The sequence below is a fragment of the Centroberyx affinis genome, unplaced genomic scaffold (assembly GCF_046629955.1).
Source record: "Centroberyx affinis isolate AG114_WGS23_722 - 3 ecotype Tasmania unplaced genomic scaffold, CSIRO-AGI_Caff_v1 ptg000503l_1, whole genome shotgun sequence".
Taxonomy (NCBI): Eukaryota; Metazoa; Chordata; class Actinopteri; order Beryciformes; family Berycidae; genus Centroberyx; species Centroberyx affinis.
The window spans coordinates 675273-699671 of record NW_027279155.1 but is presented as its reverse complement, the minus strand read 5'-3'; the positions used below and the strand labels follow the sequence as shown (position 1 = coordinate 699671).

The 24399-nt window shown below is 39.7% G+C and overlaps 1 protein-coding gene across 2 annotated transcripts in view; it reads left to right on the top strand.

Annotated features, from left to right (window-relative positions):
• rab6ba (RAB6B, member RAS oncogene family a) overlaps positions 1-24399 on the top strand; it is a 56834-nt gene that overhangs the window by 16978 nt on the left and 15457 nt on the right. The window contains exons 2-5 of one of the 2 annotated variants that reach the window (XM_071517571.1): positions 10893-10951; positions 20650-20703; positions 21271-21376; positions 23028-23139. In XM_071517571.1, the coding sequence (XP_071373672.1) occupies positions 10893-10951; positions 20650-20703; positions 21271-21376; positions 23028-23139 (331 nt within the window). The remainder of the gene's footprint in view (positions 1-10892; positions 10952-20649; positions 20704-21270; positions 21377-23027; positions 23140-24399) is intronic. The other variant, XM_071517572.1, reaches the window with a different exon arrangement.

The following is a 24399-nucleotide window of genomic DNA, read 5'->3' as shown; positions in this document are numbered from 1 at the left end:
TTTGTTGTTGGGATATTTCTTATGTACAGCAGAAATGCCCAGTAGCATTGTTTTGGCCCACGGCCCATTTACAATGTTACATTTTGGGCCGTTGGCCATGTGTGTCAAACCTGTTTTGGGACTCCCATCTCTGCTGGATGGGCAGCCTGGGATGTTGGACTTGTCAGGTGGAAGCTTTGTTATAACGTTAAAATAAATGCATACAGTTAGTTGGGGGGTGGGGAAATGAGGGTGGAAATGGCCTGTCATCCTTTTGGCAAAGTTCAATGTCCTTGCAGTTCACTATTTTTGTCAGACCAACTGCATATTTTATAATTTTGCCCATGATCAATTTTGCAAACATTTTCCATGGTAAATTAAAAATCTGTCAACCAGCCCACCCTGCATTTGTCTTTCTCTTTTGTTTTTCCCCACGGCTGATCAATATATCTGTCTAGGTTTCAAACATTTCACAGAATCTCTGTCTAGATTTAAGAAATTGCTCTTGGTTGCCCACTCACATCTTTCTCAGTTTGCATTATTGACAGCTGTGGTGAACAGTTGATTTGACTGTTTTTGAGGCCAGAGCTGATAGACAGATTGATGCAACTTATTATTCAACTTATTCAACACCTGTTTTTGTATATATTTAGATTTAATCGGGGTGGTGTAATTATTGCAGTCAATTGTGTAAGTTGGCTATGTTAACCACAGGCCTGCTAATTTGAGCTGAGTGTGTATTATAATTATGATCTTTCATCAGCTACAGACAGTCAACACTAAGAACATGAATGTCTGATAATATTGGAAATTAAAGAAGCGTTCACTTTTTCCAAGGAGGATGCTGCTTCCATTTGAGCAGCCTCCCAGCAGCCCCCTGCCTTGTAAGAATGGAATCTAATTTAAACATTAAAACGTCAAGCTGGCCTCTCTCAGACCCTCTGGCCTCAAATGGCAGACATATGACTTCTATCTCCTCTCCCAAGGCAATCACAACCACCACAAGTCATATTTCAGAACTGGTGTCACACCTTGGTGGATATGTAACTGTGTTATTGTGTGTGTGTGTGTTTGTGTGTGTGGTTGTGTGTGTGTTTCTATTCCTTTTAGTAAAGTAAAATGCCTCATTAGACTGCATAAGAGCTGAAATGGCTTTTGAGTGCCTGATTTGTGCAGGGGAGACTCGGCCTTTGTTGGGTTTGAAAGCATGTTCATCCATTATTCAGAGGTATTGGTAAATGGATGTGTCCTGGTAAGAGTTCATTTTGCAGTTTCTCCACAGGTACAATCCATGTCACACACGCTGTAAAACAATCAGTGCTGCACGACTCGATAAAAGAAACACATTTCTTATTACATCATAATGATTCTCTTCACATAACTGATCATAGAATATCTAAATGTTTTTTATTGTTCTTGAATCTTGAGTTTTCTGATTCTGATATAGATGTAGGGTTAAGTGGAATAGAACTAGCTAGAAGACCCTTGCTTTACCTGGTTTTGAAGGTCTGACAGAGAATTAAAAAGGAATGTTAATGACAAATAACTTGTGTTTTTAAATATTATATTATAAATATCATAACATAATGCAGATGAAGCAAAGCAACCAAAACTAGGCTGTGACAAGGTGCCTGACATCTTAAGTGTTTTGCTAAATGCCAACAGCTGAGATATGGACAGCAGAATTATTATTAGCATAATCAATTAGTTTCTTTTTTTCATGTTTTCATCTTATCACCAGGGCTGCACAATTTGACAAATAATGTAAATTGACAGATAGACAGATTTTTTAAGAAGAAATATTTTCATTTTCATTTAAATAATTTTCTGTAGCTTTTACAAACAGAATACAAAGGTCATACAGAAGAAACATTTTAAATAAAAAGTGAGATGTTGCTTAAGATTTTTTTTTTACAATGTGTAATTTAATTTATAGGCCAGAATTTGGGCTCAGCACCATAATAACATGTTTACCAGTCCATTTTGAGCTCCCACCAATCTGATGAAATAATTGCAGCCTCATGCAATTTGGAAATTGAAGTAGTTCATGTTGTGATTTTTTTTATTAATTGTTCCACCCTACTGATCACTGGTCAGATCCGACTTGTGGCCCAGCCATAAGAAAGACACATGATAAGCAGCTGTATGTTACCTGGGGCAGTGGCAGTCTAGAGTTTAGAGAAGTTGGCTTGTGGGTAACACTCTCTTTCTTTCTTCTCTTCTTCACCAACGACCATTGATGCGCCCTTGAGCAAGGCACTTAACCAGAGCTGTTCAGTGGCAAACAGCAGAGGACTGTGGTTATACTGGGCAGCTCCCAGGTGTGAATGTGTGGAACTGAGAGGAAGTGTGCACAGCCAACTTTCCCTGGATAAGGTGGAATAAATTCAAATAAATAATTGAAACATGTAGCCATAGTGATTCCCAGGCTTTTCTTTTTTGCATCATTTTAAAAACTTCCTCACAGCCAATCACAGTCAAAACAGGTTTTACAGGAAAACAGGAGTATTTTCAAATGTATGGCTGCCTTTGGGGATGAGGCATATTAACTTGAGTTTGCTTTTTTGTCAAAACATTTACCCAAGATGCAGTTGGCTTGTCAGTCTTTTTGCAACATCCCTAGAGAATGGTGATTATAAATAACAGTTTAAAAGTAAGGGGGAAACTAGAGGCCACATTCTGTAAAGTTTCATTATAGAACAATTTAGAGTGAGTGTTTCTCTGAAATTTGTAATGTGTGTATAATTCATTAATTTAGACTGAAGCTAATACATTTGGAGGCCATCTGCTGCATGGCATTTTCCTGTTGGGATCTGTATGTCAGCTGCTGTGACTATGAATAAATAAGTCCACAGATGCAAGAGTCAATATCTCTCCCACTGGTGTCTCTTCTCCAGGTCTCTGTGCTCCCCCTCCTCAACAAGCAGCCATCATAAATATCCACTTAATTCTTTTTCTGTTCCTTCACTCGTTGATAAATATTAGATATCATGTGCTCTCTCCAGTGTGCGGTGTGCTGAGCTCTCATCCCCGTGTCGTGCGAAGGCAAGGGAAGGCATGCACCGTTTTATTTTTATCCATCTCCTTGTGAGTGGGAGTCGGGCCCAGGAAGCCTCGGCATGCTCTGATTGGCTGCCATGTCCTCAAGGGTATTCCATGATGCCTGCCGCCAAGTGACCACTCAGCAGTGGTTTTACCTGGCTGCATGGCGCACAGCTTCGGGGCTGGATGGACAAATGTGGCCCATAGTAATTATTCAGCTTTCCAAAGCTTTGCAAGACGTGTTGGTTGGAAAGTTTATTACTGCAGGTGGGGAGACATCACAGGAAGAGAAAACAATCCTTTTGTCTAGTCCGTAGATCAATAACCATCTGAAAGGAAGTTCATTTGTAAGAACATGTGAGAAGGATTTGGAGACAGCACATTCAATTATGGCTGGACAAAAGGGGAGAAATCATGCATGAATGCATGATATATTGTTAGAATTAATTTCATTTACCCAACAAGGATGAAGAAAAGACATGCTGTAATTGGATGGTGTGGAGTAAATAGGACTGAGCTCAGGAGTCATGCCAAAGTTAATTTGCTCTCCTGAGCAGAGGAAGGCTGAAATGAAGGTGTGAATCAGAGTGAGAGTTTTATATATATACTTAATTTACAGAATCAACCATAATAGCTTGGTAAGTTCCTGCAAATTTGACTTTCACAGACTAGACTGAGGTCATTAACATGAGGACTAAGGATATGCGTTTTTGGAAATCCACCTAGTTTATAATGCCATTATACTACTCCTAAGCCAACTAGATGCCCTGAAAAAGCTTGTACTTGTTCAGTGTTTTTCCTTACTGCAGATGACTGAATTTTTTTATTTTTTTCTAAAATCAAAAAGAATTTGACAAAAAAGATAGATAGAAAGATATTGAAAGCCTTCAACATCCCTTGGAAAATGTTCTTCTAATCTGATTTTATTGACGAACAACAAAAGATGTTCTTCCATATCTCATAGCTCTCATGTGATCTGCTCTGGTACTAAAATTTGTATATATACTTTCTTTTATACTTTTTACATGTATGTAGCCTATGTTGGATATTAATTACTATTTCTATTTTTTGCACATTTGAGCCCACAGCCCATCCTCACCTACTCACCCGGTCTTTCCTTACTTTTCCTCCCTATAGCCTATGCTTAAGCAACCTCATTAAGCAGATCATCTGATTATAAAAAATATTTGAAATACTAGTCATAGTGATGTAACTGCATGGGGTGGGGTGTTGCTTTAAATCACGATGTTGCGATGTAGAGGGCTCAGTGGTTGATGATTGTCGGCCATCTGTTACAATATTGAACTGTTGGACCCACAGTGCAATTGTTTGGTTACAAAACACTTGGCTTATACTGCATGAGCTGTTTTGGGTAATTGCATGGTCATGTTTTGCCCTTTTTGGAACTTGAAAGAACCAGTTCTGACATGACATGGAGCTGCACCAGCTAACACACTTTGTCATGTGGACATACAAATTTTACCGGTGTTTTAACTGACAAGAGGGTGAGTAGATAAGTGAATTTTCATTCGGGGGTGAACTATTCCTTTAACCAATCCATTTCACAGTGGCATTGTTAAAAAGTGGCAGGAGGGGGTCTCCTCTAAAATGAGCCCCACTGTGCGGGCCCTTTGACGTGTCACAAAATCGCACTGCGAACTCTTAAGAGATGCCTTGATCTGATGTCTCCTGACTGTCCTCAGTGGACTCCTGGTGGTGAAAGTGCAGGTTCTGCAACAGCAGGTGCTCCGTTCTCTCTGTTAATTGGCCCTCATGTTGCTTACCCGCACCACAAAGTCTTTGAAGCATCACACAAAGCTGAGACTTCATTAAAACACAGGCTGTAATTGGAAACCCACTAGGCAGGAATCCCCTATCTGTGTTGCTTTTCATTAAGCTGTCTATAAGTTGACTACATAATTGATCAGTAGTGTGAGGCCTCCTGAGGTAGCTCTTGGTGATGGTGTTGCACATCTGCTAAATGTCATCCTGGATGTTACATTTCGAAGTACTGGCATGTGCATTGAGGACAGAAAACATCTTTGTTCAATCATTAAATACAGACACAATTGATTTCATCCTGAACAGTCGAGAAAAGTTAGAAAAAAAAAAAAGGTAGAGAGTAATATTATAAAGCTGGACTGTATTAAAACAATTCAAATATGTGTTATGATGGGAATGTTATGATGGGAAAGTCAACAAAACATCAGTGAGTTTCCAATACAGACACAGTCATTATTAATTTACAAATGAATAACACAAGTCCTCCAAGTCTTGAACAACAGGCCTCTACTCACAATCCTGTCAGATGGTACTTCCTATTTCTATGCCAGATCAGCATGTGGAGTTCATCTTACTGCAAGTCTAAATAGATGATGATGTCCTTGTGTCCACGCACAATGCTCCGCTAGGACATTCATGATTTAAATGCCTTACATAACTCTGTCATAAATTCATCCTCTCTAACCCCTGCTGCAGCTACATGAAAGAAAAAAAAAACTCCTGGAAAAGAAGCACAGTTATTTAAATTTTGAGTAAAACCTATTTGACCAAAAACATCAACACAAATCACCAAAGAAATCCATATACTGCAATATAGAGGTAAGACGAAGGTAATTGTTGCACCTATCCCAAAACATTGTAATTCAAACTTGTAAGTGAAAGTGACAATCCCCCAAATGCTTGCTCCCTTTTCAAAGGCAGTGCTCCTAAGCTTGGCAGCACCAACAAATCCCAACAAACAATGTAGCGTCCCGTCCCTCCACAGTCCAGACAGGCACTAATTAAGGTAGCACAAGAGGAGCTCATTAGCATATGCATATGGAGGTCTTGCTTTGAGTCTGTTAGCAGATCAGGGGCTTAGATGAGCTGTTTTCACAACAACCCACTGGCCCTTTATTCACAGCCGCAGGTTAGCTTGGATGGTGAGCAGCTTCACAGAGCCATGCATGGAGGCGGTTTGGGAGAAATTGGGCTACTGGTATGGTATAGATGCCAAATGATCCTCCTTTGTGAATGGTGGATAGCTTTTTCCCATTATTTGGACTTGTTTTTTTTACGCAAGAGGACCTTGTTACTTTCTCTGTGTCTGATGAAGGCAAGTACACTCTCCACATTAATTAGAGCTTAATGGCAATCAATAGGTGCCAGACCCTGAAGAAAAAGCTATATTGAATACCCCAGATGTCAAGATGAGACGATTTTGCACAGATAGCCTTAGAGTATTTGGACACTGAAACCCATCAATAAGTGTTGCATCATTGCTTTCACACCATACATAAACACAAGTGAGTGTGTATACACATTTTATGTTATGATGTTTGAAATAAATACAGTCGACCTTCTCTTTCAAAGATTGAGAATACTTTATGTGTCGTTACCACTGGCCTTTGTGCAACTTGTATTTCCTATTTGTGATAAGCACTCCCTGAGCTATCCTCTTGCCCATTACATTAAAAGGGTGGGATGAGTGAGTTTCACGCAGCCCTTTCACTCATTATTTAATCAGTTTTGCTTTCGGCTGTTATTGACTCATAGCCAGTGGATTTCAATTATGGTTGAACTTCATGTAGTTGAATCTTGTCCTTCCTTTTGAAATGTAATAAGTTGCAGTAGCGTGGGAGCTTTCTCTGTAAACTCAACACACCTCGATTATAACCGGGATGCAAAGAGGTTATTGCTTTGTCATCTGCTGCTGCATTTGATTTGATTTTAGTATTCTTTTGACTAAAGCTTCTAATAATTTGAATTCAATCATATCTCTAAAATAGAACTGAGTGGTAATGGCAGAGAAGATGAAGACCTCATGGGGGGAAATGTTCGGAAATGAGGAGCTTATTCTGAGATATAATCAAAAACCTGCCTCCTTAATCATGTCTTTTTTTTGCCTTGCAGAAAATTCACTAAATAATTGCAGCCGTGAGCATGACTAAGCTTCCCTCTTCGACTGTAATAATTAAATTAACACAAACAGACCTGGAGACATTATTCCAGTTGCATATCAAGATATTGACAAAAACTGAGTAACACACATGATTCTGTGATTTAGCCTCTTAAGACCAGGAAGCTCGGTTGGAATAGGAAATGTTTTGTAGCCCTGTAATGCTTTGGTTTGACAGATGAGTTATGTAATTCATTATCCATTATGTGATTGTTTTGTAAATACACTCAAACAAAATCAAAGACTGCTATATACAGTAGTACACCTTAACTCTCTGGGGAAGGAATTTGGATGTCCCTTCAAGATTAGCTGCTGTTCATTATGCACGCTGCTTCGATTTGAGGCAGAAAGAAAGGGTTAATTTCTGTCCCTGTCTTTTGAGGCTTTCAACAATGACTGAGAGGCACAGAGCGCTCTGTCTCAGGTTGCATAGTGGTTGAGGGGGATGAGTCAGCAGAGAGGATGTTGGATAAGACTCTCCATCCTAATGTTTTCTCTGAATGTCCTTCTCTCCCATGATGTTAAGCTCTCCATTTAATGCTGCTCTGAGCTGTATCTCCTCCAATCCCACCTCTTTATCTCCCTAAAGATTATAACAAATATTCAAAAGGTGAAGAATGTATGGAGGAATTGAAACACATGATAAGGTCAATGTACCTCTACAATGGGATTTAGGTAATGTGTAGACATCCAGAGAAAAGTGTGCTACTGCTATCATCATGGTTACTTTAATCTAAGACTTTAATTGAGATTTGTCATCGTTTTTATTGTTGTTGTTACTTTGTTTTGCCAGAGTTGTGTTTATTTTGCGATTTTTTACAGACAGCTAAAATTTGGAATGAATTTGACCAGACATGATCGAATTTCAATTCCAAATATAACGTGATTGAATGAATATAACGTGTTGAATTTGTTGGCATGTGTGTATAAAGTAAGACACCTCTTCAGCTAAATAAGCTAGATGATGTATTGATAAATTAGCATGAGATAATTAGCATAATCAGTAGGCTATGCATCAGATCCTGCCTTGCAGATATAGGAGCCCAGTGATGGTACAAATGCACGTAATTAGTCCGCCTGATAAAAGCTCTTTCTATAAACAGTTACTGTCTAATTGCAACTGGTTCACCCATTGGGTGAACTATAAATAAAAGACAGTTTATATTTACTGTCTGAACCCTTGCTTCAATATTTTGATTGAGTGCCCAATTATATTTTCATTACATGAAGAATTAATTTAAATTTCACAAATATTTATGAGAAGGAATCTGGCATGGCAGTGACACAAAAGGATCTGCTTGTTGCAACAAGAGTAGATGTAATTTGGGTCTACTCAATAGCATATACAGTGTAAATGGCAGTATACTATATGGTAGTCAGCACTATTGTAGTAGCTATATAGAGTCTGGCCAGTGTTAGCCTGATTGGCCATAATCATAGCACTTTGGAAGTGTTTTAGAGTTTTAGAGAGGGATATAAGATGTGGGCTCTCAGCCAACCATCTGCAGTGCTGGTAAATGGATGAGAGAAGAGGATCTGATTGATTCCTTTTGGCTACTCCTTTTGTTTTGCTCCAGTCACCCTCATTAATGAAACCACCGCGAAAAGTCTGAAAACAACACTCTTCCATAAGCCATCTATCATTTCTGGTATGAGTTCCACCATGTCCAGCCATCCCTCTTTTGTACAAGTGATTAACTGTAATGTAATAACATTTATGCACCTAAAATGATAAATTCATTATTGAACCAATCTAAAATTAGGCAGTTGTTTTCCAGCCATTTATCAGTCACATACCATAACCCACCGTCTCAGTGATTCTCTAACTGTTTAGTCATGGAATATTTCTCCATGGAGCAAAGCACCACATCTAACAGTTAGCTACAGAATGAATAGCAATGACTTGTTTGAACAAAAAGGTAGGAAGCAGAAAACACAATCTCTTATTTTCTCAGGGGCTTAATGCAATGGTTTATGAACCCTGCTAGTTTATGTCCCCTTTTTCTGTGAAGTTTTGTGTCTTCAGGGGAAATTAGCATTTAAATGACTTGTGGTCTTCTCATGGTGTATACACTCTGACAAGAGAAAGTGTGGAACAATAGCAAATATTTTTTTTGGCTTGTATGTAGGCTTGTCCAATATGTTTTCTCTTTTTTGCTGAGCAGGCTTTAAGGAACTGGCAGCATCAGTTGTCTTTTTGGCTTCACGTTGATGGCGTACTTAACGCTCGCTGAACTTATGAGTGGATTTTCAAGCCGTTGGTGTTATAATTATACAAATTTGTATTGTTAAATGCAATTACAAATACAATTTCACTGTTTTACAGTTTGTTTTACATACTTTATGAAGCCAGACGTGCAAATCTTTCCTTTATTACAGCCGACAGCGTCAAACAAGAACCACAGACTGGATCTCGCTTGCCACAAATTTTGATCCTGTCCATATATTAATTTGAGATGTCAATTCCTTCTGGTCTGTGTATTTGCAGGTTAGGGGGAATACTAGTTCAAGCTGCCACACAGAGGGCACTGTTGTACCTTGCTCCAACACTTAGAAATTATTTTTTTTATTTCTACAAAGCTATTTGCAGGATATGGAGAGCGTGCCAGAATACCAGCAGATAGAGCTAGCTGAATTACAGTGCAGCAGCACACTGACGGCCAAGTTTGAATCTCTTGGAACAAGAGTTTGCCCTTTTCATTCCACACACAACGCCACAGCTCAGGCTGCCTGTGGGCTGAGCATGTTGGAAAGCATGCATTTGTGTGAACAAATGTTCTACATTATCAAAAATTCTTGCCTTTAGGCAAACAACTTCTCACCTCTCTGATAAAAGCATCAAAGAAAAATTGCAAAGTGTCTGGTGGGAGCAAATAGGCCAGAAACAATCTCTACAGACTCATCAGCTCAACACCATGTTGTCATTAATGTGTCATATTTAGGCAGGGGCTAGTAGGAACATGGTCAAAAAATTCATTATTTTACATGAAAATTCATCAACACTAAATGCTACACATGACCACTGATGTTATATTAAGGGCTGTGAAGCAGGCTATATGTCAGTGATATGGGACGTGTAGAAACATGGTCAAGAAATTATTTTACTATTTTACTTTACAAGATGTCTTCTGTGATGCAGGTTATATTAGTTCGCTATGCTGTACATGTAAAAAATTTAAGCCAACCAAATATCATTATTTTACCTGAGTAAATGGCCATTGATTTGTTTCGCTCTTTAGGGATTTATATTAAGCAACCTGTATGTCAGTGGGCTATATGTGTTCCACAAGGTTCAGTACTGGGCCCTCTATTATTCTCCTTATACATGCTTCCACTTGTCTGTAGGCATGACATCACCGTCAACCGTTATGCAGATGACATACAACTCTATATATCAGAAAAACCTGATGAGGGCCCTCAGATGAAACTTTGAGGCCTGTATCAGTGGAAATGAAAGTCAGATGTAGATACTGTACATATTCTTCTTTATGCAACAGTGTAGCTATGTAACACTGCCTGTAAAGGAATAGTATCTGGGAAATTACTATTAGGGACATACAAATAAAATAACAATTGACTGAAAAGGTGCTAGAATATTCCCTCAGGTTTCCCATTGACAGATAATTTACAGTTTCTATGCATCTCATCTCCCCTCTCTCCCCATGTAATATTAAATGGAAAATTTCATGTGTATTTTGGGAATAGACATAAGGCCAGCAGCCACAGCATTGTAATTACACCTGGACCTGATGTCACTGATGACCTTCTGGTCACCCTCACACCCAGTAATGAGCTCCCTTGGTAGCAGTCACAGCCACCGCAGTAACCATAACCACCACTTCCACTGCCACATTGATTGAGTATTTGAGTGCAGTAGGTTGATGCTGCTTGTCTCTCATTGTATGCCTTGTGTCTTTTTGTTCTCTTGCAGTTGGAAAGACGTCTCTGATCACACGATTCATGTATGACAGCTTTGACAACACATATCAGGTAGGTGTTAACGGCGGCACTGAGAGAGAAAATTCTGTTTTTTGTCAATTGATCAGTGATGGTGTGCTGTGTGCCTTTGCCCCCATAGTGAAACACACAGCTGTACATCGATCAAAGAAAAAAATACATTTTGAAGCAAAATTTGTTGCTTGCATCTGTATGTATTAGGACATTTAAAATTGGAATGCATGTGTCCTCAAAGCAGCACTTTGTAACTAGTAAATAAGTAAAATAATGGAAGAAATATAGTTCTAAGAAAATTGCTATGATTGTATTCGTGTGTGTGTGTGTGTAAGGGGGTGCTATAGCTGACATGGAAGTTCAAACAGGCACCTTTGAACTGAGTAAGATCAAGAGCACTGTGGCCCCTCAGGCTATTACTATTTCTAGGCCCTGTTCCCCACTGCAGCCTAATCTCTCTCCTCATCCTAAACTCAGGATATTGCTTATGCTGCTTCCGTACTTACAGAGGGCTTTGCATGCTTCTGCTGCCTCATAAAGCTCTTTAATAAAAGTACAGTATTATTGCTTTCTCTGCAAAAAGTAGCTAGTTATATAGTAATAAAAAAGGAATTAAAAATAAATCACAAAGCCATTCCACCCTCCCACACATGTATATTTTGTGCATGTGTGTGTGTGTGTGTGTGTGTGTATGCAGCATAAGGAGGGTAATTTAAGAAACATTAAACTCTTCCCTTTTCACTGAGCCTAATTGCACCTGTGTATAATGACATTAAAGGTTAGGAGCCCGTAAGAGATAACTCAATTCTTTTTTGTTGAACTTCAGAGGTAAGAAAGACAACTTCAAATGTCACATGAATGTTATTTATCTCCTGATCTTTATGTTTTCTTTTTTAGCTTTATAATTTCTAGCTTATTGAGTGCTATATTCAAGCCTGAGAGTCATTTTTGGCTTGTCCAGCTGGTGACAGAGACAACTTGCCTGTCGAAACGTTGGTTTTTGACAATAACATTTTTTCTATTTTAATTTGAACTATCAGTTGTTGCTTTCAGTCAGAAGAAAATTTTCCATCAAGTTTATAATGTTCTCCAGCCTCTTGGTCCTTCTAAACCTTGGGACCTGGGGCCTCAGTCCCATAAACCCATGTGTTAATCTGGTTCTGCCTTTGAAACATCAACAGAGGCATGTCCCAAAAGATTTCCTCAGCTCTTGATCTAAGCCGTCTCTCCTCCTTTTTTCCTCACTACTTCCCTCTACCTCCACTCTCTCATTCTCTCCATTATGTTCTCATAGAATTAAGATTGGCTCATCTGACTTTATTGATAGAGTTGCAAAGCTTGGAGAGCATAAAATGCCATTTTTTGCATTTGTGTTTGCATTTGCTACACATAGAATGAAGACTGTACATGTTAGAAAACATTGTTCCATTTTTATTCAATTAATTCTCATTCAAAGACGTATTATCAGTGTCCTTGGAGCTTACTGGAAATGGTACAAAGCCCTGCTTCCTTTAGCCTCACTGCATCCTGCTAACCCCAAAGAAAAAGACCAAGTCCTCTCCATTCTTCAATGTTCACACAAATACTGTGCTGTGCTGTAATAAGATTTGGATGGCACATTGTGAGTGGATTAAATGGTTTGTCATCGCTCTGTGATGCTGTGCTTTCACAATTGCCACTGTATCCTCTTATATTTGTACATTCATAAGTCATGAATGAATACAAAGCCAGACTTTTCACACTGACTGTTGAGGTTCATGTCTTTTGTGTAGTTAAGCTCCTGAATCTCCATGATGCATTGATATGTCTCTTTAGGCATCAACTTACTCTCACAAATTGCTATGGTAAGAGCTTATATTTGGACAAGCTTGGCTCTGGACTCTCACCAACTGGGGAACAGAATTATTAACAACTGTTTACCCAGCATCCTCCTCTCATACACCAACAACTTATTAGTGGTGGGAGAGCAAATTAATCCACTCATTCTCTCTTGTTAAAAGTGGAGAGTTGTTGTTGAATATGCTACCTTTTCAAGACTTGTGCAAGGATTTAGCATGAGTTGACAGCAGAATGGAGAGATGATGCTATATTTTGAAACCCATTGTTGGTCTACAATATTGTAAACACTTACTGTCCCTCAAATCACACTGGGCTATTGTTTAGATTTTATTCATAACTCTATTTGGATACAATATCATACAAGTACTGTAGTGTGCTGTAGATTAATTGCTTCATAAGTGAAGCCCATAATGCATGGATAGTAAATGGGATGCAGTCATTTCCCAGATCATTTTCAGAGTGCAGCACACTCATAAGGATCACAACCTTTGGTGAATGTGGGCCTCTTTGGTTGTGTGTGGCCTGTCTTGCTCCAAGGCCACTGCTGTAACTCTCAGCCTGAATGCAGCTGGATAAATTATGCCTGTGAAATCCAACAGCCGTCGAAGTCAGCACTATGTGCAGTCATTCTGGGGAGCATTGGGGAAACGTGGTTCTCCAGACAAATGGCCTCCTACACTGGCCTAATGGTGATGAGCGCTGAAGGGACAGAGAGCTCTCTTCACCCTCTGTTCTCGTCCATGGCCTCCCATTTTAAGTGGACAGACAGCGTGCTGGGCAGACAGATGCTGGACAGATAGCATCTGCCTATTTATTAATCTCTCCATATGTTTTAAGGCTTTTAATGTCAATCTCCGCATTGCATGATTGTAACAGTCTGTGCTTCAAATGATAATAGCAGCTTGCGAGGAATCAGATGGTTATTTCTGTGTAAAACAAAGCCATTTATATACACCACTTAACCCTGGGTCCAGAAAACAAGCCTCTTCATTCCCTTCTTACAGCCAGCTTTTTGTTTTTTCAGATAGTGGATTAATGATTTTGTTATGGGTGCCATAGCCTGTGCTTTGTAGCCATAGATCAAAGCCAAAGCCCAGTCTCTCTCTTGAATGTGTGTGTTCTCTTCTGTGTGTGTGTGTGTGTGTGTGTGTGTGTGTGTGTGTGTGTGTGTTGTCCCCCAATCCCCAGTGTCTTAACATCACTTCTTCTTCATGGCTGGCTCAGTAGACAGGTAGGGCTGTAAGTGTTTTTTTCCAGAGACCTTTGAGTGTTAATTAAAATGCTGCGTGCGTCACCTCATTTATAGTGTTTATGCTGCTGCTTAGAGGTGGAACGGATTCTAGATTTGCCAGTAAGGATGCAGAGATAAGAGCGGGTATGCAGAAGATGTCTCTCTCATCCGAGGACAAATGAATTGATATATGAAGCCATGGATTTTATACCTATATATCATAGCATGTAATTGTTTTCGTCTAAGCATCTAGCGTCTGGTTACTTAGATTTGGAGAGATCCAGTTTGACCTTATGAAGGAAGAGCAGCAGTATATTTGGAGGTGAAGGGCCATTAGAAAGATGAAACCGAGCATGGTAGTGGCTCCAGTCAGCAGAAGGACACGAGTGAGCCGAGCCAGATTTGCTGCCTCTAAAGCAGCAGACTCCCATCAAGCAGCCACCCAGCCGAGAGAGACAGAGGCAGGCGTCCTTACTGCCTGGCAGCACATGCTAAAGGGCTCAGAGGCCTCCAGAGGCAGGAAGCTTTTGTCAGCTGTGGTGGAGCTGTCAGTCAGGCCTGGCCACTAGGCTGTGACTGCATCAGGCCGCAGCTCTGGAGACATCTGTCTGCTCTCCCAAAATACTCCGCTACTCTGTGTGGTACCTGTTTATCAGTAGACTTTGCCATTATACTGAATTTGAAAATGGTTTAGTAGGCGAACACTTCTCCAACATCAGTATACTTAAAAATCTAGATGTACTATTTATTACTACATTTGAGTAAGCAGGATGAGCCGTTTTATTAACATCATAGAGTCGATCCAATCTGGTTTGGTTTAATCTTTTATTTTATGTTTATGTCCATTATTACTATTTTTACTCTTTGTTCTCCAACCTACATGTCTTTTCTTTGCTGCTATAATGACCCAATCTCAAACTCAATCTCTTTATATAATGTAGTAGTGGAGTACAAATGTACCCATAATGCTGTGTGACATGAGTGATGTAAGTTAAATTGACCAATTATGGATCTGTATTTGCACTACTCATCAGAATCAGTATGGTTCAGTTTTAGTGTGCTGAAATTGTTATATTTCTGCATGTGCTGCCAAATTCAGCCTGCTGTGAGCGTCCTGTCTGTTGAAGGAGGCGTGGCCAGGGATCGATCCAGTCCCTCTTATGCCTCATGACCTCCTCACTGGTGAATCATGAGTGTCACCTCTCGTCTCTCAGGTCTGGCAGAGACTGCACTCAGCACTCTGTCCAGTATGACAGAGCTGGGTTGGTAGAGAGAGCTCACTGTAGTCAGTTGTATACTGGATTTTGGCTCAGTGGAGATTGATTGGAAGACAATCTCACTGGATTATGGTGGAATTATCAGAGAAATTATCTGTAAGCGCTTCATTGATTCTGGCTGCTGCTGTCACCAAAACATCACTAATATCCTTTGCCCTGACCTTTTCTTAAAGCCCCATCCTTCCCCCTGCTGAAACACTGTCATCCCACTACTGGCTTTGTCAATTGACTTATTGGAATGGATTTTGAGTTAAGATGGGTTGTGAGCGTTACAAAAACCTTTTTTTCTGTGTACAGTATAAAAATTTAAACATCAATGTAAATATTCCTTATATTGACATTTATCTTTTTATGGCCAAATAAATTGTGGATTGGGGGTTTTGTTTCTGGTTTTGCAGATCATGCTTCCCCATCTAGTACTAAGTAACACAGTAGTGTTATTTGGGACAATGAGGTTAGTGGTTACCAGACAGATACTGTTTCCCCTCCTGCTCCTGAGTTGACTCTCCAAATCCATTTCCATGTGGTGGAAAGCAGTATGTCTACTGTGTGTTAATTCTTACAGTCAGTGGTGGTCAATGGATTCTCAGAGTACCAGGTGAAGCACAACCTTTGAAAAATACTACAGCACTGTTTCTCTCCAAATCAGAAGTCCATGCCCTTGCCACTATTGTCCACTCTTGGTCTTTTTTCCAACCGCCATCCCTACCTACATTATCTGTTTTGATTGCAAGTCACAGCTGTGATCTGGTCACAGGCTTGAGCCATGGCCGTCACAGTGGTTTAGTGCGGTGGATTTACTGTGATTTAACAAGACGCTCTCCCCACCCCACAAACATAACTGCTGTCCCTACTACCCAACAAGAGAAACACCCACATCCATATGCATGACAGTCCGGAAGGGCAGACCTGGGTCAAATAGTATGCAAATAATAAAGTATTTGCTTTAACCTGCTTGGAGAACCAGATGTGAAGGGTTTACAGCATCAGAACAAGTTCAAGTATCACAGAAAGTATATTTATTTGGCTTTTCTGTGATTGTCAAAACATGATATATTGTATGGTGTGTTATATATATTGTCATATGTGGCAAGCCCCGTAAATCTCAAAGAAATAAACACCAAGAATTATTTGCAAATACTAACTGGTAGCTAAATGGTTTTGGGCCACCTACATGCCTACTGTGGTGAGGTTACCATTTCCTGGCACTTTCATTCAGCCTGACGTGTTCATAGTGAATGTTTTTTGCATCATTTGAATTATACACAGTCAACTGTCAGCTGTGTTGTTGTTGTTGATTTCAATACTCCAATACTCTATATTACTTGATGGAGTCTTTAAGACAGCAGTAGACTCTCAAAACTGTCTCTCAAGATATCTTCAGACATCGAGAATTCAAATCAAAAGTCTGACATATTTCATGATGCCTTCAGATGAAAAACAATATCTAAGACTGTATCTGTATCTAAGTTGAAATGTCAAAGCACATTTCCTTTATCTACTTCTAAACACAAGCAAATATGAAATGTTATTTAAATCAAATCACTTTGCTCTTTTTTAAATAATGTTCTTTTCCCCCAGTCAGTGGTGGAATAGGCCAGGAAGCCACGGTCTGTCTTCGATATGTGCTAGTTAATAATTAAATGGGATATTAATAATTTCTCCGGATCTAATCTGTTCATGTATAGCTGTCTGTGTGGGTTTCTATATTTAAACCAGGGGCCAGAAGGAGCCTACAGCACCTCTGCCATTCCAAAAAAAAAACTAAAACATCTCAGTGCTTTTAACTCCACTGAATCTAAAACTTTTGCCATCTCAATAATATTAACCTAGATCAGCAGTTTTCAAAGATTTCTCCCAGTGTAAAAGTGAATTTGTGGTCTGTTAAGTAAGGATATTTTACAAAATTACTGCTTTTTAGACAGCAGTTTCTAGCATACAGTGATTTATTCAGCCATCATGCATTCCAGTGACATATGAAGCCATACAGTAGCGAACAACCTTTGAAGCTAATTTTTCCAGAATCATTTTGGGATCCATTTTGATGCTCCTGTGACCCACCTTGAGTCCCAGCTCAGACACGGCTAGGAATTGTAATTTTTCTTTGCTCAGTGTAGTCTAATCAGCTTTTTCCTCATTATAGTAACGGAAACATGATTTTATTCCTTGAGGCTCTCTATTTTCAGGTTGGGAGTGCTTGTTGATCTGACTGAGTGAGAGGATGAGTATGAATGACGTCTTGTTCTTCATGCCAGACTCTCTAAGTTAGTCCTCTGCAGTAGCTTGCATTGCCAGGGAAACGAGTGCGTGATCAAGCTGCTGATGCCCAGTTCTGTCAAACTGGGCAGTGGCCACCCTGCTGGACTGCCTAAGCTAGACACACACAAACATACTATACACTCACTCACTCACTCACTCACTCACTCACTCACTAACTCACTGATGAGCAAAAACGTGTCAAAATGTATCTTGGTACAAATAATATTCCTGAACATTTATCAAAATAAATTAGACTGCAAGTGTCAGCAGGAGCCTGTATCTTCTTAAAGGGATCAGAAACACTAAAACATGTTTTTTTGATGTTAACTGATATCTAGGTGTTGTTTGAGATAGAAGACAATAATACTAGGCATTACCTCCTCATATAAGTACATATGTTCAACCGCCTATGTTTTAGGCACTAAATAAGCATTTCTCTTTTTTTGGGGGTTACAAATCCAAAGTAGGTGAACATCACTGGATGTTTTGTAGTATCTTACTTTAGTTTGACTCTACGTAATCAGATTGACTAGTCCATACCCGGGGATGCGCGCGCCACAACTCCACGCAGACTTGCCAAAAATGCGCATAAACAGCGTAAATTTGGGAAAATGGAAAAATCAGCTTCGTCAGTCCCTGCCTATACCAGTGCTCAATGCCCATGTGCAGTTTCAGATTGATTGGCCAACCCATTGAGGAGCAAAATGGATGCAGACAGACAGACGGACAGAGTTTTCCTCATTTTATAGTAGGATAGCCGCCCCCTCCACCGCTGCTCACCACGCCCAATGCATTGCATTGTTCAAAGTAGTGGGGTAGGCGGAGAGGATCTGAAACTGGGGCTACCATCACCCTTTAAACACATCAGGGGTTTTACTGTCCACCCAGCAGAATTATCAGCCATCTCCACTGGCTACATGTGGCCAGGTCTGGAGTATGCCGTCCCCGTCTGGCAGGCTGGGGTCACACAAACGTTAACGCAGCTGCAACATTTGCCGAAGTGGGCTTGCCACATAATGCTTGGTCAGTCCTATGCCAGATACCCCCCCAACCCTCAACACACACACACACATACACACACGACACATCAAACATCTGGATGCACCACCTGCAATGGCCACAAACCCCATCTGCTTGAACTAGCGTGTCATCAAACCTCTCACATTCCATACTTTACCAAACTTATCAACACACACACACACACACACACACACACACACTATAGCTCTCCCATCCTCGTCCTTACACAATTCTGCCATCTGATTGGTTCAGTTGCTCTGCTGTCACTGTATGTTTCTCTGTATGTTTTGTACTTTTAAAAATATTTTTAGATGCCTAGCTTTTACTAATGTGAGTTTTATATGAGATTGTAAATTGGTGTGTTAATCTAGTCTGTGACTACAAAACACTAATAAAGCCACTATTGCCACTGCTAAATTACATAACATAAGATAAAAATGGCGTGGAAGGTTTTAAAATGCAAACACCATATTGTCTATAATCAAAAAAATAAAATACATTGTTGTAACTGTTCATCGTCTCATGTCCAAAGCTGAAAAGATTCAGGCATCAGGAAGCTTAACAAACTGTCAAGTCTTGTATTGTACAGGCAGGAAGTGCAGTTTAACTTTGATTCTGAGGCTTTGATTTCTCGGAGCCAGAGCACCTGATGATATCAAGGCGCGCCTCAAAGGGAAAGTCATGGGCTTGGCTGCGGAAAGTAAACATCCCTCGAAGAGAGCACACAGTGCCATCTGCCATGTGACACACTGAGGGGATGATTAGATTACTATTACACATGGCTCATGGATAATGATACATTACCCATGTATAATGATAACCAGCCCATTTGAGTATACAAAATAATACAAAATACAGAAGCTTTATATTTAAACAATACAATTATTCCCTTCCATATCAAAGTGAAATATTTACAAAATATTAGCCTACATAGATATAGATTAAATGCATTTTACAAAGAACTGGCAATTAACAAACAACATGATTATCCATCAAAAGACACCCAAGAGCTGTAGGCTGTGCCACAAGCGAGAGGCAGAAAGCCAACATGCAGACTGCAGCTCCTTCAAACAGCTCTGTCATTTCAAAGTGGATTAAGAAATCAGAAATAGCCATTTGCTACTTGAGATCATATTTTTTTTTTATGTCTCCTGCCTTTCCTGTGTTTTTTTTTCACATTGTTTTCCCCACTGTTGGTTGATCAAATATTGTTCTTTCCATTCTTAGTTTATGAGAGTTTTTTCTAATCTCTAGCATCTATATAATTTATTGTTCATTGCCAGAGCCTATTTTGATTTGCCGTTGTATACAGGGAACATCTGCGTATGAGAATCACCCCTGCATGGATTCTACTGTATTTGAATCAAGGCTCTGCATACTTGATGATAGATGCCTTCCTCGATGAAAGAGAATAAATGTGATATGCCAGGAACTCAGAATTACTGCGATATTATTACAGTCAGGAGCGCATGGGAAGTCGTCTGTACCTCCCTCCCAGAACAAAGGGTTTGCACCCAGTGGGTGGGGCAGCTGACCTGCCCTTGGCTGTGACTTTATACAGACAGCGTGGAAAGGGAATCGCTGCAGGTTTGGATTGTACAGAAGCTCTTTTTGATCAGGACTGATATCCTGCAATGAGCAGCTGCCCCCCATCCCACTTACATCCTGCCCCCACATCAATTTGCCTAATACTTTTGTGTGTGTGTGCTTCTTTTTATTACATCGAATACAGACACATCAAGACAAACACCATGTAACTTTACATTAACAGATAAGTGACAACACAGAAAAACAACATTACAGTGCATTTTGAGCACGGACATGGAGATGCCTAAGTTGCCTAGTAGTAATGTGCTGTAATAGGTGTTGGTTGCCAAGTAGATATGGTGAATATTAAAATGTCACATCTTGTCTTGTTACATTTATAAATTCAGGCTTTATCAAGTCACAGTCTGCATTATACAGACTCTATTTTCCATAGATCTTGATCTGTCTTCTTGATCTATTACGTCTTTAAAGTCCGCTATTCAGTTCCATAATAAATGCTCAGTACTTTTTTTTTTTTTTTGACAATGGTGTTGATCCATGTGTTTCCTCTCTCCTTACACCAGGCCACAATTGGAATTGACTTCCTGTCGAAAACCATGTACTTGGAAGATCGAACGGTAAGAAGCTCAGTTACAGCTGCATGATGTCACGGCAAAAATGTAAAATGTGTGTAGTATAATGCTCCGAAGTGCCTCTCCACCATCAACAGTACATCAACTCCTCATCTCAGATAGAAACCATTAAACACACACCGTAGGATCTTTGGTCCCTACAGTCACGCGTTTAGATGTTACCCCGATGGTATCGGTGAACAGCATGTCACCTTTCGAGCTTATGATATGTAAATTTATTCAATCAAACCTGTCTGGTATGTCTGTTTATCTAGGGGAATCTTTCATACAGCGGCACGACCTTGGAAGTGTCAGCATGGGGAGTCTACTTGTATTAATGTCTGTTTTGTGAATCTTGCTGTGGGTGTGTGTGCGCTCAACCGTGTGCACATGTCTGGTTGTGAATGTTTGTGTATGTTTTTGAGTGGATAAAAGGTGTGTGTGTGTGTACAGTGTGTGTGTTTATTATATGTGTGCTGTATGTTTGCGTGTGCGAGGGAGCCAGCTGTGTCCAGGCTCTCTGGAGTATCTGAATAATCTCAGCCTGCTCAGCCTTGTCTCTCTGAACCCCAGGTGAGGTTGCAGCTTTGGGACACGGCAGGGCAAGAGCGCTTCCGGAGCCTCATTCCCAGTTACATACGGGACTCCACCGTGGCTGTGGTGGTCTATGACATCACAAGTGAGTGTCTCTCATATGCGATTTTTGAATGCAAATTTTGATACACCTACACATGTCACATTTACACACATTCCCTCTCCACCTCTCTCATACAGACAGATAGAGCTGCTATATGGCACCACTTTTTTTTTTTTATCACACCTGCTGATATTCACCTATTGCCATACTCCGAGTTCCTATTTAGGCTAATTAGCCAGCTGTGTTTTCTATTTTCATTTCACTGTCATTGTAGGTAGCCAGAGATAATGTTCTCACTCTAAAGGGCCTTGGGGCATAAACTTCTTCTGTCCCTAATTGTGAATCAATTTGATATTAGAGTTGCCCTGAAGAGCAAAATCCAAGATGAGATTTCACAAATAACCACAAATTAGATCTACTGAGCAATGAGATGAGACTTATTGCATTGTCTCCCAACTACTCAAATTTGGTTATGAAAGACTGTTCTTACTCTTAGAAAATAGGAGACATCTAAATTCTACTGTTTAGATATTATTTCAACTTCTTCTCTATGTATCCAGGTATGAGAAGAACCACTATGGTAGTTGTCTTTTAAGAGTCTATTTTAGTTGCTCTGGTTTAGTTTGTTTGATGGTTTGTAGTGACTCTTTCACTGGTTTCCTTTTCAGCAAACATTATTCGGTTCGGTTTTTAGAGAATGCAACACCCAGCTACAGTATAAAAGACTTCTACTCCACAGCCAGCATGCTGTAATATTCAGAGGTTGTCCTTGTTCAACCATCGTGCTACAACCATGTAAATCAATCCCTGAGGTTTTTATGGAGATTGTTTTTCATTTTTCATGACAAAAATGTGACATTATTATTTTCTCAAATCCATCAGTGGCTTAAATGTAATGGTTTATCAGAGAAAGAACCAAGGCACTTTAACATCATTGCCCTCGGGAGATGAATTTTATGCCAGATTTTATGGCAAAACATGGTTACCGTCCCACAGAACCATGTTCCATTTTCACCTTGAAACTAATGTGGGACCTTTCTCATCAAATCCCCAGTCCAAGAATACAATACGACCCTTGGTCTGCATGCCAACAAGCCCGCATACTCAATGAATGTGGCAAGGTCAAATGGATTTATTAAGACTGTTGCCATTCTACACAGCTTGGCCTGTACAAAACACCATTGTATTTGTAATTCCAAAATTGCATGTATCTCATCGAACTTGAAGTCTGCTATCATCTTGAGATCATGATATTTTATTTGATATGATATTTATGATATTTATATGATATTTTAGATGCATGTGATCATATGAGTAAGTAACACATGTAAAATTCACTCTAAATATATCATTCTCAAATTAATTGTGGTAATATCCATTAGTACCATGTTCTACAGCCTCTCTGAGTCACTTTCTATCAATATGTTTCAGTTTCCCCTCCCAGCTGCTTTAATGCATATCCTATTGTATGGAAAGGGATCAAGGGGACAGGAAAGCAAACAATTAGTCCAAATGAAAGCACAAAGCACATCACTTGGGCCGCTGTTTGAAAAGCCGAATGAAGGGTTTATTGTTTTTCTAAATTCAGAGTGTAGGAGGAGCAGGGAGCAGCGTCAGCGCAATGAATGTTGCAGCAGTCGTACAAATGGCATCTTTAATTTGATTCAGCTCTGTTTCTGCTCTTTCTCAACAGACGTTAATTCGTTCCAGCAGACGTCGAAATGGATCGACGATGTGAGAACGGAGAGAGGAAGTGATGTCATCATTATGCTTGTAGGCAATAAAACAGACCTGGCAGATAAGAGGTATGTAGTTAGTGCTTCATACCTCTGAACCCCTGCACCTGCATCACAATTTCTCTTTTAGCGAGTGCTTTGTTCCATGTCTCGTATGTATGGTGTGCCGGAGATTATGTTGTCATGGTGACGTCTGTCTGTGTGTGTGTAAACTCATTCCTGTGAACGTAATCACTCAAAAACAACTCATGATAGAAACTTCATACTTACACCACAGGTTCCCTTCACAGAGTAGATGATCTGAGTAGATTTTAGAGGATCTTACTGCAGAAATTTGCATATTAATGAGGACAACCTTTTCTTGAAACTACTATAACTCCTTATGCTTTAAGAATTCATATTAATACCGGCCATGTGTTAGGTGAAGACAAGTATTTTGACATAAAAAAAGTTGCTAATTAATGCATTAATGGGCTACATTAATGACCTCATTAGCATAACAGATTATGTTTAATATTTCATGGTGATTATGTCGGGACATTAGGCAGCTCAAGTGCCTCTTGCTGAGTTTTATATGTGTATGAATGTCCGAGGAGCAGTTTTTGCCAGAACTCTTGCTTTGAAATTATTCAGTGACTTAGTGCCTGGTTACACCTGAGCAATTTTGGAACTGTGTGCAAAAGAGATTTTTTTTTTCTTATTCTCTTTTATATATAACTGTATAACACTATATAACTGGCTACTTAGATGTAGTGAAGAGAAGGTAAGAAAATGCTGATGAGAGGAGAGGATGAATAAAGTTAGAGAAAGAAAGGAAACTGACACATTGAACTGAGATGGGGATGTTCAGAGAAACGGGGTGAAAAGGAAATGAAGTAGAAGGAGGCAGATAGAGTGCTATAATACTGGAAAAAAGAGAGAAGTGAAGCAGAAAAATAACTTCCTGACATGGTACCAAAGGTATTAATGGTGCATATATACTAAATCTATGCTTGCACTACCTTCATAGCTTCTTCTTTCAAATTCATGGGATGAGATAGACTTTGGATAGCAAATAATCAGTGAAATATAAAACTGAACATGAAAATGGGCACCCTGTTGCTTTTTAGACCCTCATATAATCTACAGTTAAGATGATGTTTAAATGTGAGGACTAAAGTCTCTTTGAGGATCCTGCATGCTGTTCTTTCCATTTTTTGGTTTAAGTATCTCATCCCTCCGGCCCTCTAAGAAGTGTAGAAAATATCACTAAACTACCACAAAGAACATCTGTGGCTATGCTGAAATTGCAGTAAATCTAGTTTTATGTGTGTGTGTAATGATGCACAA